This window comes from Oreochromis niloticus, linkage group LG3 (genome assembly GCF_001858045.2).
Source record: "Oreochromis niloticus isolate F11D_XX linkage group LG3, O_niloticus_UMD_NMBU, whole genome shotgun sequence".
NCBI classification, from domain to species: domain Eukaryota; kingdom Metazoa; phylum Chordata; class Actinopteri; order Cichliformes; family Cichlidae; genus Oreochromis; species Oreochromis niloticus.
The window spans coordinates 8,370,199-8,384,852 of record NC_031967.2 but is presented as its reverse complement, the minus strand read 5'-3'; the positions used below and the strand labels follow the sequence as shown (position 1 = coordinate 8,384,852).

Here is a 14,654-nt window from a genome sequence, read left to right as displayed (position 1 = left end):
CCCAGTTTGTCATGGTTTTACATCGTCCTATGAATTCCACACTGGATTCATGCAGAATGATAGCTCATGTCTGGGTTCAGGCATACCCAGTTCTCTGCAACCGCACTAACACCTCTGGAGTTTCCCCCTATGGAGGATTTTGTGAAGGCTGCCAGATGTTCATGTCAGTTACATGGGCTCACTTATGCTTCACAGCGATCACATCAAAGCCATGTCCAGCTAGCCTGGTCCCAGGTGCTGTCCTTGCAGCTTTGCACTGTTCAGCTTGGCTAGTGATGCAGGAAAGTGGGCCACGTGGCACACAGCCAGCAGCACTGTTTGAGATGCTGTGAATGAAAGGTGCAGGAAGAAGCCAGCTGAGTTTATTATTCTCAGTTGGACCATTTCAGCATTTCGGGAAAGGTTATTGTTACATTAGCTGGAAGTAAGAGTAGAACACTGTGGTACAATGGAAGGTGATATTTTTACTAACCAAACATTACTATTTCATTCTTCAGATTTTTTTAAAGACAGGAAGTGATTCAATTGTTAATTAGATATTTCGTTGTCTTATTTACACTTTTACATCACCTCACAAGCTGTATATGTATATTTGATGTAGACTGTTTAAACTCAGAAGAAAGAACACTGTAAAATATAATCAGTTGTCTTTAACAATCCGGGAATACATTTTTACTTTAAAGTATTAAATACAGTTTTTATGTTTGTTGGCTACTTAGATTTTTGTCAAGGCTTTTAAAGCCATTACCAACAATTCTGAAGTAAGACCCAAGAGTGAGTATTTGACTGTTAAGTGGCTTTAATGTCGTAGAGCATTGAGCAAAACAGAGGAACTAAGGATCCACGGGAATGGAGCCGGCTACTTGGTAGAATTACCCTAGGAGAGGAAAGGAGAGTCAGTCCAGACAGAAACTGATGCTGAGCTGTTTATGAAAGGTGTCAGAAGATGGTGAGGATGCTTACCATGGGTAGGGCCACTGATCGGATCTCTGCAGGCTCTTCTAATTGTTGGAGGATGGGCAGGCAGGTGAGCTGCTGAGGTGAGTGTTTAACAAGGATTTCCTGAAATCATGGACCAGCTTGACGGTGACATGTGATTGCATCTTGCAGATGGTTTGTTCTTCCGCCACATGAGAGTCACAGGAATTTGAGAAAAAGAGGACATCAGTGCTTAGAGAATGCAGGCCTGCACAAAGGTCATCAAGGAGACGGACCACCACTCTAGTGAAGACGACAATCTGGGTGGTGAAGCTTGTCCTTAAATACTGACAGAAGACCGGGACTTCAGGAGCTCAAATGAATCCAGCCCATCCTTGATTCAGAGAAGTGTTAGGGCACAGGAGAGGACCAGTGCAGGAGCATGATAATGGAAATTTCTAATATTAAGGAATTCTAATTTAGAAACTAACTGCAAAAACACAAATTATAAAGTAAAGTCAGAGAAGTAACATGCACATACATTACTATGACTAGTTGCAAACTCAAGAGGAAGTAACTTGTAAATCATTGTGTCCTGCTTTGAGTTACATTTACAACACCCCAACGTTTTATATTGTACAACATCCATATCATCCATCCAGGGTGTCCAGTATCTTTGCAGTTTACATTTTTACATAGTGCATTCTGATAAGACCATGTGCTGCATGAAATATAGAAAATATAAAATTACAACAACACACAGGTGTATGAAGCCTGTCCACCAGTGCTTTAAAAGAGAAAGGGAAAATAGAGTGAACGTGGTGATGTAATTTTTAGAAAGGTAGAAAATAAATGCAGTCTGACGAATGCCTGTGCAGACTTGCATGACTAAACCAGATAAGTGAGGTATCCAGCCAACCGGGCCAACCTGAGCCACTGCTGCTTTGCATAGAACGTCTCTGTCCAGCTGTCATTGTACTAGTCTGCTGAAGGAAATGCTGATACAGGATGACATGTTAAACCGAACCGGAGTATGGAGTCTGAGTCTCTCGGTCTTTTACTGGTGCGCAACAGCCATAGCAAACATGTCAGACCCAATAAAGAAATAACCCAGTTATATTTTCTTCCGGCAACTCCAGCTGTGTGAGGATGCATCTGTTTTTCACGTCTTTATTCCCCTTCACCCTGCTGATGGCGTCCCACCTGGTGAGTGCCACCGTGTCCAAGAGCTTCAAAGAGTGCAGCCAATTCTTCTACATGCAGACCCCGCCTGCAGGGATCAGAGGAACAAGCCTCAAGTGGATTTGCCAGAAATATGCAGACAAACTTCGCTACGCCACACTGTATGACAGTAGTCGCCATCTCCCCCTCTACTCAGCCTACGTCTTCAAGAAGTCTGACGGGAAGAGGAGGATGGACACCCCCTGGATGTATGAGCCTCAGGTAGAGCCTCAGAGCAGCACAGTAGCTATAACTTGCCACTTTTTGAGGAGATGTTAAATGTTTTTCGGCATGATAACATTTTGTTTAACAAACAGTGCACATATTAGGTACTAGGATTTTTATATTTTTTCCCAGAGTTACTTTAGTTTACATGAGTTAATTTTACTTTAAAGATCAGTCTGGTGCTTGTTACCAAAGACCCAACAGCACAGTATAAGCTGTTAATCACCTAGACATGCCCCGAAAGACACAGGTTAGCAGTTTGAAAGATGAGAGTTAAAGTTGAAGCTTGGCTAAATATGTATTTTAAGAAAGCTGATTAATGGAGCCTCTTAGGTTACCAAAGTAGGTTTGGTTTATAATGACTCATATCCAATGGGCCAGAAGAAATAAATTGCCTCAAGTGCTACGGCTGGGTGTATTCTGGCTCTGGTTCAGCCTTGGACTCAAGGCTAAAAGAAATACCTTCTAGCGCTGAATTTGACTAATTGTTGCTCCTTGCTACATATTGATTTCACATAAATCACCGTATTTCATCTGTTTTCACTAAGTCTGAATAAGCACATATCTCAATATTCTGAGCCTTTTAAGCTTGGACAGCATTGTACTGTTGAAATAATCGCTCGATCATGATGATTTAATAAGCTAACTTAAAAGACTAGCTTGGAATGTTGATACATATGCTTATTCATCACTTTAGTGAAAGAAAACATTGATATTAATGTTATAACGTCTTTAAAATCAATGTCTAACTTCAGACAATAATTAATCAACATTTCTTCTGTAGCCTTGAGTCCAAGGCTGGACTCGAGCCAGAACACATTCCACTGTATTCATCCATAGCACACTTAAGGCAAGTTATTTCTTTTGGCTCATTTGACGTGAGTCATTATAAACCATAATTACTTCGGTAACCCTGCCAACCAGCTTTCCAATTATATTTTAGTGTGAGAGATGTGATTGTGTTCAGTTTCAGCATCCAGAATAGGGTTGGTCGGGTTATGGTAAGGTACATCTGACCTTCTGAATCTGGCTTTTTTTTTTTTCAAGCTTAACCAACCTGACCTGAATCTGGCAACACAGGATTACAAATCTGACACCTATATCTTTTAACTGTCATGTGAACAAACAATCAGGCTGTGAAATATGTTGTGTAATACCTGCCTTAGATTAAGATGCTTAAAATTGCTAAATGTCATGTTTCTTTTACTTCCTCTTCTTACAGCTGCTTTCAAATGATGAGAGTAGTAACATGAAGGCACTTCCCCTGAGTGAAAAGACTCCCCCTCTGATTGAGGACAGCCAGGTTGTTTTAGAGGACTACACAGATGCCGTAGGATATCGACGTGGCCCACTAAACCCTGACCTGCACCAAGCAGAGCCAGATGACAAATCCTCCACTTACACCCTGACCAACGTAGTTCCACTGATCACAGATTTCCTGGAAACCTCTTGGAACCCATACTTAGACATCGTTCGCCGACGTCTCAACAATTTCTGCCATGGCAAATCTTTTGTGGTGACAGGGGTGACTGTTTCGGGGGCTGCCATTCAGCGTAATAACAGGGACCGTCTCATCATTCCAAAACACTTATGGCTGGCATACTGCTGTCCACAGTTTGATCGTAACTCACCATATGAAGTGAGGTTTATGTTCCCTAGCTACGGGGGCTATGCACTGAATGAACAGGCTGGATTTAGTGTAGTCGAGGTACCTCTAAAGACTCTGGAGACATTCTTAAGGAGCCAGACAGACATAGACAGTGACATGGCCATATTCTACAAGGGATGTGTGGCAGAAAATCCCTTAAAGAAGAGGAGAGACCTTACCGATGTTTTAGTATGATGGAATTTTTATAGTTGATCTTCTACATGAAAAACAGTATTTTGTCAAAAGCTAGCTAGCACTTCCTTCCAATTAGTAGGTTAGTAGCCAAGCTAGTGTTAGTTAACATTAGCCAGCTCAGAGAAAACCTGAAAAAAAGGAAAAAATGTTTTCTAAAAAATATATCCTGCAGAGTCTCTGCTGTTTTTGTCCTACAGATAGACAGGCTTCATTAGATAAAACTAGCCATTTACCTACTTTTATGGAGAAACTGGCAGCTCGCTGGCTAATGCTAGTTTGCTTGCTTGCTAAGGTCACTTGCAAGTCCCCGTCTGAAGCCATATGTTTTCTATTTTGAGTCCATTTGTATGCTATACTTAGCTAAAGCTGGTCAGTGCTAACTTTGGGAGCTGAGGAGAGACATTGTGACCATAATGGTCATGTCCTTGTCTCACTCATAGGCTCTTAGAGGCTATACAGAAATTCACAAACAGTATAATTTTAAAGTCACATTGCAGTCTGTTTCACACACTTGCAATAAAAAAGGGTTTCATACATGAAAAAAAGTTGCAGACTTTTTTAACAGGATGCAGAGTAATGCAGGAATGTTGAAATGCATCCATTGCAAAAACAGGACTAAACCAACTTTACAGTGTTGAGCAGTCCTGCTTCACATGTTTTTGAATAAATTAAAGTATAATTCAGTTAGAAAGGAATAGAGCCATTAAATTGATACAAATTATTAATCTTGCCTTTATGGAAAAAAAAATTATGAACCCAATAGCATCTTTATTAAATCCTTCCTGTGGTAATTGCCATAGCTGTTAAAATTTCCTGCACTTAAACTGAATACATTCAAGCCAAAATGACCTGACTTGTAATTTGTCCACATCTTTGTCTTTATCCCACCTATTGTTCTCCTCGACTCTATTTGTATTATGAACTCTAAAGTGCTCAAGTCCAGATGTTCAAACCAAATTTAAACCATGGTGCTGAAATATTCTACCTCATTTTTGATCTAGGTGACAGAGAAGACATTTGCCTGTTACTGACCTGTGCTGTATATGTTAATGCTGAACAAATAAAGCTCAAATGTGCACTTATTTATATAGTAAAATGCAATTTTCAGAAATTCCTCCATGGAAAGAAAATTATAGCCATATATAAGAACGGTGCAACCATGAGTATCTTTAACTTATATTCTGTCTTTTCCCAAAAATGTTTCATTATTTTGCATTTCACAGGATGACCAGTAGATAGAAAACAGCATGTCACATATTGCTGCTGGAAAAAAATTAGTGTTTCTATGTCTGGAAAGTGTTGAAAATATGCATTGGGTCACAATCACGTATTTGATTTTGTTATATCTTCCTGAGAGCTGAGGAAAAAATCTTCCCATTGAACTTTTTTGTGATTTCCTTCCTCTTTGGAGCTAAAAGAGGCCGCCCAAAAACATGAGATATCAATGGAAAGCCCAGGATTTCCTCTATTTAGTACATGAGGACTAGCTCAAATGAGTCAAAAGATATAGACCAAAAACAAATGTCCATTACAGAGGACATAAATAAGCTGGTTTTAATGATATCTCAGGATATGCCTCTTTTGTGGCACAATCATTCTGTATTTTATTCTGTATTTTATTTTAGTAATCTCTTAAATTTTGCCAATAAAAGTTCTTTCATGTTACTACCCTGTTGTTGTGCTGCAAGTTATTATTTTTGAGGCAGTTAGAATTAATAACTGTGGGGATGAGAGGGCTGTTAGCAAGTTTATACAGCTCTGTGGGAATTCAAAAGCTACAAACAGTCACAACAGTCTTGGTAACATGAAGTGCAGCCATAGCCATATCATAGCAACTGTAGTCATTTGAGTAGTCTGCAGTCTGTACTTGCAGCATTTACATCCTTAGGCGAGAGTGTAACCCATGTTTCCCTAAAAAGAAAAAACCTCAAACCTTACAAATGTACCTTAAAGACATCACATGCAACTATTAATAGTTACTGTTTTGAAAAAGGATGGCTGTAAGAATACACTCACTGTGTACATGTGACCCTGCCTGTTAAAAATGAGGCTGTGCAGAACGGGCGGATGGTGGGTTTTTAACAACATGAGTGTACACACACAAATATATGTTAATGAAACCCTAATATACTTAACTTGTATTTTTTCTGCATTCTTCGGTGATATCAGTAGTAGTAGAGTAGAGTGTACACTTCATTGGTAGCAAATATAAAGTTCATAATGACGAACAACGATCTTTGAAAACCCAAAGCACTTTAAAATTGCAAGTATAGCTTTGTGTTTTTGATAAATGCTTGACCATCTGGGAGGACGTGTTCAAAGAAATAACATTACTCTAACCAGTGTGAGGCACCATTGGCCATAGTCCCTGTTTCGCCAGCTGTGGGTGGATATGATAAGGTATAAAGATGGCATTACTTTGCATACTGAGGCAAGATTACAGAGAGCAGAGTGGGAAATGTGTATGAGCTGTTTTACTGAGCATAAAGACGCACGCAGTCAATTGTAGCAGAGCTCAAAAATATACCTAACATACTATTTAACAGCTTTAACTTGTTACCAGAGTGGCTTCAGGATCCCTCCTAGCTATGGCAGCTTGGGCACAGACAGCTTTTCTACTTTTCAGCATAATGTTAGCGGTAATAGGCAAAGTGGAAAAAGAGCTTTCTCCAGAGTGCAAAGAATTCCTCTACATGGGAACGCCACCGAGAGGACTGGAACACCACTCCGTCCAGTTCATTTGTCAGTACTACAACAAAAAGCCACGCTACGTGACTCTGTACAACACTGTGGACCATATACCGATCTACTCTGCCTACATATTTAAACGCTCAGAAGGGGAGAAGTGTATGGATGTCCCTTGGATGTACGAACCTCAGGTAAAGAAAACTAGAAAGTTCACTGCTTTGAAATGTCTGTAAGAATTTGTTGCATAGTCGTGTAATCGCATTCAGTCATACTCATGCCCTCATTTGCTGTGGGTCTGTCTCTCTGCACAGCTGTCCACTTCCTCTGAAACAGACGAGATGCAGCCCTTTCCACGGAGTTATATGCACATGAACTTTGAAGATGCCCAAGCTGTTCTTGACGATTACACAAATGCGATCCTTTACGAGCGCGGCACGCTCAACCCGGACGAGCATCAGAATGAACCTGACGACAAAGCAGCTACCTACACCCTCACCAATGTGGTACCTGTGTTGCCTGAAGTCAACGACCTAATCTGGGACAAACAGGAACACATGATCCGCAAAAGGCTTAACAACTACTGTCGTGGAAGGGCTCACATTGTCACCGGCGTCACCACCTCTGGCAAGATGATCCGCCGGGAAAACATGAACCGCATTGCTGTTCCCACCTACCTGTGGTCAGCATATTGCTGTGTTGACTATGACCACAACACACCTTTTAATGACCGTTATAAATTCCCATCTTTTGCTTACTATGGCCTCAACGAGGATGAGAACAATGACATGGTGGAAGTCTCCGTCCAGAAGCTGGAGGAGTTTCTCAAGAAGACAGAATTTGTAAGCCAGAACTTTCAGATCTTTGTGGGCGACTGTTCCATACAAGCACCTGAGAAAACTGCATAGGGAAAATATTTGGAGATATTTTAACAGAAATTTGACAAATTAAAGAAAGACAAAAAAGAAAAAAATAGTGCTACCAGAAGAGTGCCAGTGTAGCTTCTTATTGGTCTCTGGAACATCCTTCTCTCGACAGACATTCCTGTATCTTTTTTATTCCCTTTATTATTTGGTGTTTTTATGATTTATCTCCTGTGAGTATTCAATTGGGTTTTAATCCAGTTTTTACAAAGGCCATAATCTATGAACTGCTTTAAATTCATACTCATCAAACCATTCAGTAATCCTCAAGCCCTCTGGATTGGGGCACTGTCATCATAGAGGAGACCACACCCATCAGAATAAAATGTTGTAATCATAGAACAAAGATTATGAAAAGTTTCTTTTAACTTGCAGTGCCCCTTCTAAGAGAACACATAGAACTAAACCATAAAGAAGCTGTAGAGGTTACTAATTTTTCCTTTAATTTGTCACTGATCTTTGTGGTGTATGTAAGTAAAAAGAGGTGCAATCATGTGCCAACAAAACATCCAGGTAAATTATAACAGTGTGACAGTGAGCCATCGCTAACAGTATCCATGAAATTTGCAACCATAATTTCTTTTGTTATCTACATCTGGGCTTTTTCTACTGTGTATGGTAATTTATATGATATGTTACATCAGGTAAAACAAAAGCTTCCAAGTAAGGGATGCTCTCAAAAGTGGGTCATAAAATCTGCCGACACTGGATATCACGTGTATTTTTTGTTGTTCTGCATGGCCTTTACTTTGAAGGCAGAGGCATAGCCAGCTATCAAGGAGGGGGGGGGTTACATTAGTAGGTTGTTCACGTGTTGGAAAGGTGTGGGGGAGGGGCTTACTGTACTTTGAACACTCTTGCAATGTAACAAAATGTAACTTTCTCATATATTTCACAGGAATAAACCACTGAATGAAACTGTCTCTGAAGTTTTGTTTTTGACATATTCTGGGCAATTTGAAACCTGTCATCAGATGTCATATGTATACTAAGTTACAGCACCAGCTTATGATGGGATAGAGCTTTTAAATTTGCTGCTGAAATGAAAGATCTAAACTTGATATGTGGAAATTCTCCAATGCAAGTCTCCTTCCACACTTTAGAACAAAAACTGCCTTTAAAACATGAGTTTCTCCCGAACCACCCATTTCTACTCTTTCATTAAACTCCAGCTTCATTTCATTCACTGCAACAAGGCCGACGATGGAAGAAAGGCTATTTTTGAACTGAAGGTCTCAAGTGAGTGCCATTTGTCCTCTGCACTTTACAGTAATAAAATGCTCTCAGTGACTGATAACTACTGCTACGACACTCGTGGGAATTTGAATATATGGAAAAGCCTTTACAATGAGAGAATTGCTCGCTTGAAATGCAGGTGAGGCATGAAGGGAAATGTGGGGTGTGATAGAGCTGGGACAGAGGCTGTACTTGTTAGGCAGTAGTAGATTGCAGTGGTGTGCCACAGGTGAATTAGAGACATATTAGCAAGAGAAGACACATCTAAAAAGACACAACAGAGAGCTGCTGAGAGAAAAAAAAGCTGCAGTGATGATGCCTACATTTACAAATTGTGCCTTAGCAATGGCAGCTGCCATGGTCTTCCTAATGTGTGGATTGCTTGAAGTGTCCCAGGCAGGAGTGGTAGGAGACTTCAACCATGCGGAGCGCTGCAAGGACTCTCTCTTTATGGGAACACCACCACGAGGATACCTCAGCAACTCCTATAAGAAGATCTGCCAGCAGTATGAGGACAAACCCCGCTATGTCACCCTGTACGACTCACACAAACACGTCCCCATCTACTCAGCTTATACATTCAAGAAGTCAGACGGGGAGAAGAAGGTGGATTTCCCTTGGATGTTCGAGCCTCAGGTGAGAGTGCTTGCGAGCTTAGTCGAAGATGAAACAAATAAAACAGAAGCCTGGTTTCATTCTGAATTTTGCATGTTTGCCCATACAGCATGCTATATATCTGACATAATACTATTCACACTATACATACCATATATTCACAGTACTCTGTATCTATTCACATGCAGTCATTGGAGATTTCATGACATTTTTGGAAGTGTAAAGGCAATATCACCTGATGTTTCTTAACAAGCAGCTAAAGAACTGCAGTAACTATGCTACTGTAATAGAAACAATGTAAAGTTGAGATAAGCTGCTTTATTAGCTCTGTGTGGTATTTCACTGAGATAGTGTTTCCATTACCATTTATGCAAATTTGGCATTTTTCTCTAAAAATGACAAAAGTTATCTTCTTTTCTGTAAGAAGTGGCTGTTTAATTGCAGAAAAGCACTGGCAGCTAGATTTGTCAACTTTTAACGGTGCTTTGTGTGAACTACAACAGAGTTTACAGTTCATGGCTCCACCTATTGTAAGCTTTAGTATCTGACTCTCAACCCTATGGACGCTGTTATGCTGTTTTTCGTATTCCTATTTTAATTCAGTTTTATTTATATAGTGCCAAATCAAAATAACAGTTGCCTTTAGCTGCTTTATATTGTAAGGTAAAGACCAACAATCAGATGAAGAGCAATCACTTGGAGCCAGTGGAAAGGAAAAAAAACTCCCTTTTAGCAGGAAGAAACCTCCGACAGAAACAGGCTAAGGGAGAGGCAGCCATCTGGTGTGTCAGGTTGGGGTTAATCTTCATAAACAGATTATTTTTTTAAAAGTATAAGTTCAAGTCTTTGCCTACATACCATGAATTTTGTCTCCTATATTTGTATAAGTGTGGCAAGATATGAGCTTATTCCCATTTCCACTCAGTTATTGGACAACTACTGGTCTATTTAAACAGTCGCACAAGCAAACAAACATCTAAGACAATACCATCATATCATCTCTATTCCCATGAGTCTTTGCACCATTCCCAGAAAAAAAATACTGTGCAAACTGTGAGTAAAACTATTTTGCTTTTTCTTTTCTCTCTGTCTCTCCGTAGTTGGCCTCAGACAAGAGCAGCAGTAACATGGAGCCCTTTCCCCAGTCTGCAAACATGCACATGAACTTTGAGGACTCCCAGGCGGTCCTGGAGGACTACGCTGATGTGGTTCAGTATGAACGCGGCCAACTAAATCCCGATGAGCATCAGGCTGACCCTCTAGACAAGGCGTCCACCTACACCTTGACGAACGTGGTGCCTCAGATCAGGGAGTTCAACATGGGTCCTTGGGCGGAACACCAAGACATCGTCCGAAAGCGCCTCAACAACTACTGCCGCGGCAAAGCCTTTGTGATCACTGGGGTCACCACTTCTGGACACACGATCCGTCGCAACAACCAGGACCGGGTAGCTGTGCCCGAGTACATGTGGTCGGCCTACTGCTGCACCGAGTTCGACCAAAATGCGCCGTACTTTGTGCGCTATAAATTCCCTGTCTTTGGTGCATACGGGCTAAATGATCGTGTCAACAACCACATGGTGGAGGTTCCTCTCAAAAATCTAGAGAAATTCCTCAAGGGGAGGATGGATGTGGACAAGAACTTCCAGATTTTCTATAAAGATTGTGTATCAGATAAATGATATAAAAGGTGATCATTTGATCTCTTGGCAGAAAAGTAGCATTTAATTGTAAAATGTTTTGGGGATCTCATAGCTCAAGAAATAAATGGAACCCAGATGTCATGTCAAATTAAATTATATGATGCAAGGAATAAAATGGAGAATTGAGTGAGCCTATATAAAGCTTGTCTTATGTTTACATGCATACAGATCTCTCTCTCTCTTTGCATACTGAAGCATTCTACTGAAAAATACTTTTCACAAAAACACAAAATGAAGACATTTGAGAAGCCAAACACACTGTTTTGATCCAGAATTTAACGGATCCTCAAATTTCCACTAAAAAATAAAAACACAACAAATTCGATTGGTACCGCTGCTCTTCAAAAGCTTTTAATAAGTTTAACCACAGGATGGCACTGCAGCTCATTTTGAAACATCCATACTGAATGTCTAAAACACATTTAGCAGTCTTGCAGTCTGTGGCAGACACAGATTATAAAATGAAGACTGATCCAGAGATGATACTCTTTTCCATGCCACCCATCCTCTCCTCTGCAGCTCTGTCCTGTCCAGCTCACATCCACAGTAGTGAGGGTCGAGAACCAGCAAATAGCTCCCCTTATCCCCGGTCCACACCCCCAATACCCCCTTTGAGGAGTTGTCTCTGTCTCCTCCCATCATCACTGGAGAGCTATGCTTCTCAAAGTGCTGATGGAGCTCAGCCACTGCGACATGCTCCAGCTCGGCCCCTCCGCCTCTAACATGCACCACTTTGCAGGGAACGTCGTAGAAATGGTCGAGGACTAGAGAGCCTTCAAATGTCCCTATCCACTCCCTGGAGCCTGAGAAGGAGTGTGTTTTGTCCCCCATTGTTACCAACGCTTGCTGGATTTCTGGGAGGCTTGGTACCGGCCTGCTGTGGTTCTTAGGCGGAGAGCAGTTATGACAAATCCACGAAGACAGCGTTTGAACGGTCCTGTAGCCACATCCCCAGCCTCTGTCATCCTGCCCATCACATCCATAGTGGAAGTAGAAATAGTCTCCTTTTATTAGAGAACATTTTATAGCATCCGAAGTTGGATTAGGAAGACCAGTGTGCACATTCTTCAATAAAGTTTTGTCCTTTTGTAAATTTTTGCTCCCTCCAGCTCCACTTCCTCCCCAGTCAATCTCTTCCTCTGACGGCGCTGGTACGGACTTTTTATCCATGTTTTCTCTTTTCTTTCTTTCTTTCTTTCTTTTCTTTTTTTTTACAAACACATATAGCATTCAAACACTCGTCAGCAGTTTCAAAACATCCGACACTTACTAAGTACAGCTACAATAACTATCCCTACGGAACACTAAGAGGAGTAACTGAGTTCCGTCTTGACACTGGTTCCACTCACAGTTATGCCCTCAGGAGCCTTTCGGTCTTTTCGTTTCATTTTGTTTCCAAACCCAAAAAGTCACCGGTTTTAATTGTGTGAAAGTGAAACGACTGCTACTACTAAACAAACAAATATTCGAGTGTGCGAAAATATCTTCATCTTGAAATGAATATTGATTTTCCACATAGATATATGTGCTGATAAAATAGAAATAGGATGCAGTGTGTTGACAAGAAAAAAAAGGGTCACCAAAACAAAATTGCTTAATGTAGCACCTGTTTTTTTTTTAATTAAGTATAACGTCAATAAAAATGTTTGTGAACGCAACAGAATTAATAGCTTTGTGCGGTTTTATAACAGGGAATGTATTTCTCCCCACAGTCTTTGAAAGTAGAATCCACGGTCCAGCGCGCGAGAGCACGGCGCAGCACACCTGTGTACCACGTTAATTACTCAGGCCTTGGGTTTTCCCTTTGGCAATGGCTACCCTGGGAAAATACACCGGTGTCGCCTACATTTTCGCAGTTTTGGTATATCTGCGTTTTGCCGAAAAAAATAATGTAGAAACTCTTTAAAGCCGCGGACTTCAAATGCAATGCGGCGAAAACAAAGCGAGAATAGCCGAGAAGCATCGGTTTTCCCAGGACAGACGTATCCCGTTCAGTCCTCGGTGTTTTCAGCTTGGAGAAAACTTGTCCCAGGAAAGCTCCTGCAGACCAAAGGAAGCGGTGTCTGAAGCTGAAATGGTTATCTCTGCAGGGCTACGAGAATGTGGGACTGAGTCCAGTGTAAGAAAAGCGGCTTCATAAAAGAATTCAGATAGACCATCAACCAAAGCTACATGTGGCAATAATGTTCCAATGAGTAGAGGAAAAACTCTAATTGACACAATCCTGGTCGAAAATTCGCTCGGCTGGTACAGTTAAAGGATTAAAAGAGCAAGTTTGAATTCAACGTAACCGATAAAAGGCAGAAAATGGCATCTAAAAGGAAGATAAATTACTATAATTGATAAGGGAAAGGGAGCAAATCATATGGCTCGCTAAAAGTATGAATAATGTAACGTATTATTGTATACTGTTAAATGTGTTTTTTTAGGAGTATTTACATAATTGATCAATTATGTTACTATAGCTAGTAGTTAAATTGTAAACAGCTGAAATGGCTGAAAAAAACATTTAAAATTGTTGGCTAATAGTACAAATTGCATCACTGGCAAAATAGGCGAAGATGGTCACTTCAGTGGAGTAAAAGTAAAAGCTGAATGATTAGAATAGAAAACCAACAGTGCAGGGTTCAAACAGTTAACAGTAAAATGAAACTTGTCCAGATTAAACTGAGTTCAACATCTGTGTGTTTATATGATGATAAACACTGGCATAACCTCTGTGTAATTTTTGTGCAAAACTAAGTAGAGAACCACTAAGCCCAACCTGGGTACCAATGACATGCACGGTCAGTGTCTTTGGACTGCAGCACTTCTCCCTTCATATCACGGCAGGTTAAACTGAAGTCTTATTCATTCTCTAGTTTGGCGATGTTGTTTGTATGTGGAGTCTAAATGAAGCAGGCACTGGAAAGAAAACATCTGTTATTCCACAGATGTGTGCACTTCTCTCTGTAGTTCCACAGTGTATCAGCAGGGGGAAGCAGTGCTTTTAGAAGCCAGAGTGGAGGCCCTGATGCACCGAAGCCTGACCCTCTCTCCTTGCAAAGCTACAGGTTTATCACAAATCAGCGGTGAGTATTTTCTTTTGACTATAAGAAAAAACTCAATACAGTTGTGGTCATTTTTGAACAGTACACGAAACACATCATGTCCAAGTTTGATACAGTCCTCCTGCATTACAGATGTCTTACGGACAGTTTACTGCCAGACTCTCCATCTACATTCTAACATAGGGAGCAAGATCACACAGTCTGTGATTGAGTATCCATGCTCACCATTTTGGCA

General features: G+C 40.8%; 4 protein-coding genes and 1 long non-coding RNA gene across 7 annotated transcripts; 4 read left to right on the top strand and 1 right to left on the bottom strand.

The window, feature by feature from the left end:
• Positions 1-810: 810 nt before the first annotated feature.
• si:dkey-85k7.11 (endonuclease domain-containing 1 protein) lies at positions 811-4,217 on the top strand. Of its 3 annotated transcripts, none has more exons than XM_025900260.1 (3): positions 811-1,027; positions 1,111-2,361; positions 3,587-4,217. In XM_025900260.1, exons 2-3 carry the CDS (start codon positions 2,068-2,070, stop codon positions 4,205-4,207), a joined length of 915 nt encoding a protein of 304 aa, XP_025756045.1. In that variant the 5' UTR covers positions 811-1,027; positions 1,111-2,067; the 3' UTR covers positions 4,208-4,217. The 3 variants fall into 3 exon arrangements, with proteins under 3 accessions (XP_025756045.1, XP_019204131.1, XP_003457700.1); XM_019348586.2 differs by having other exon boundaries at positions 811-1,040; XM_003457652.5 differs by having other exon boundaries at positions 811-2,361.
• A 2,436-nt stretch (positions 4,218-6,653) lies between these two features.
• Positions 6,654-8,341, top strand: LOC100710624 (endonuclease domain-containing 1 protein). Its single transcript, XM_003457651.5, has 2 exons — positions 6,654-7,086; positions 7,207-8,341. The coding sequence occupies exons 1-2, from the start codon at positions 6,796-6,798 to the stop codon at positions 7,798-7,800; spliced, it is 885 nt and encodes a 294-aa protein (XP_003457699.2). The 5' UTR covers positions 6,654-6,795; the 3' UTR covers positions 7,801-8,341.
• Positions 8,342-9,229: 888 nt separating this feature from the next.
• On the top strand, positions 9,230-11,547 carry LOC100710358 (endonuclease domain-containing 1 protein-like). Its single transcript, XM_003457650.5, has 2 exons — positions 9,230-9,687; positions 10,767-11,547. Exons 1-2 carry the CDS (start codon positions 9,364-9,366, stop codon positions 11,346-11,348), a joined length of 906 nt encoding a protein of 301 aa, XP_003457698.2. The 5' UTR covers positions 9,230-9,363; the 3' UTR covers positions 11,349-11,547.
• Positions 11,548-11,698: 151 nt separating this feature from the next.
• On the bottom strand, positions 11,699-12,688 carry ufsp1 (UFM1-specific peptidase 1). The gene has a single exon (XM_003457649.5). It carries the CDS (start codon positions 12,597-12,599, stop codon positions 11,781-11,783), a length of 819 nt encoding a protein of 272 aa, XP_003457697.2. The 5' UTR covers positions 12,600-12,688; the 3' UTR covers positions 11,699-11,780.
• A 491-nt stretch (positions 12,689-13,179) lies between these two features.
• On the top strand, positions 13,180-14,630 carry LOC102078609 (uncharacterized). The gene is made up of 4 exons (XR_003214810.1): positions 13,180-13,370; positions 14,116-14,201; positions 14,303-14,440; positions 14,552-14,630. It is a non-coding gene; the product is annotated as an uncharacterized LOC102078609 (long non-coding RNA).
• The last annotated feature ends 24 nt before the right edge of the window (positions 14,631-14,654 follow it).

What these genes read in the sequence shown, in the direction of transcription:
- si:dkey-85k7.11 (XM_025900260.1), top strand. Translation starts at nt 2,068, where the DNA reads ATGCATCTGTTTTTCACGTCTTTATTCCCCTTCACCCTGCTGATGGCG. An exon ending in CCTGGATGTATGAGCCTCAG is followed by an intron (nt 2,362 to 3,586) that starts GTAGAGCCTCAG and finishes CTCTTCTTACAG; the next exon opens with CTGCTTTCAAATGATGAGAG.
- LOC100710624 (XM_003457651.5), top strand. Translation starts at nt 6,796, where the DNA reads ATGGCAGCTTGGGCACAGACAGCTTTTCTACTTTTCAGCATAATGTTA. An exon ending in CTTGGATGTACGAACCTCAG is followed by an intron (nt 7,087 to 7,206) that starts GTAAAGAAAACT and finishes CTCTCTGCACAG; the next exon opens with CTGTCCACTTCCTCTGAAAC.
- LOC100710358 (XM_003457650.5), top strand. Translation starts at nt 9,364, where the DNA reads ATGATGCCTACATTTACAAATTGTGCCTTAGCAATGGCAGCTGCCATG. An exon ending in CTTGGATGTTCGAGCCTCAG is followed by an intron (nt 9,688 to 10,766) that starts GTGAGAGTGCTT and finishes GTCTCTCCGTAG; the next exon opens with TTGGCCTCAGACAAGAGCAG.
- ufsp1 (XM_003457649.5), bottom strand. Translation starts at nt 12,599, where the DNA reads ATGCTATATGTGTTTGTAAAAAAAAAGAAAAGAAAGAAAGAAAGAAAG.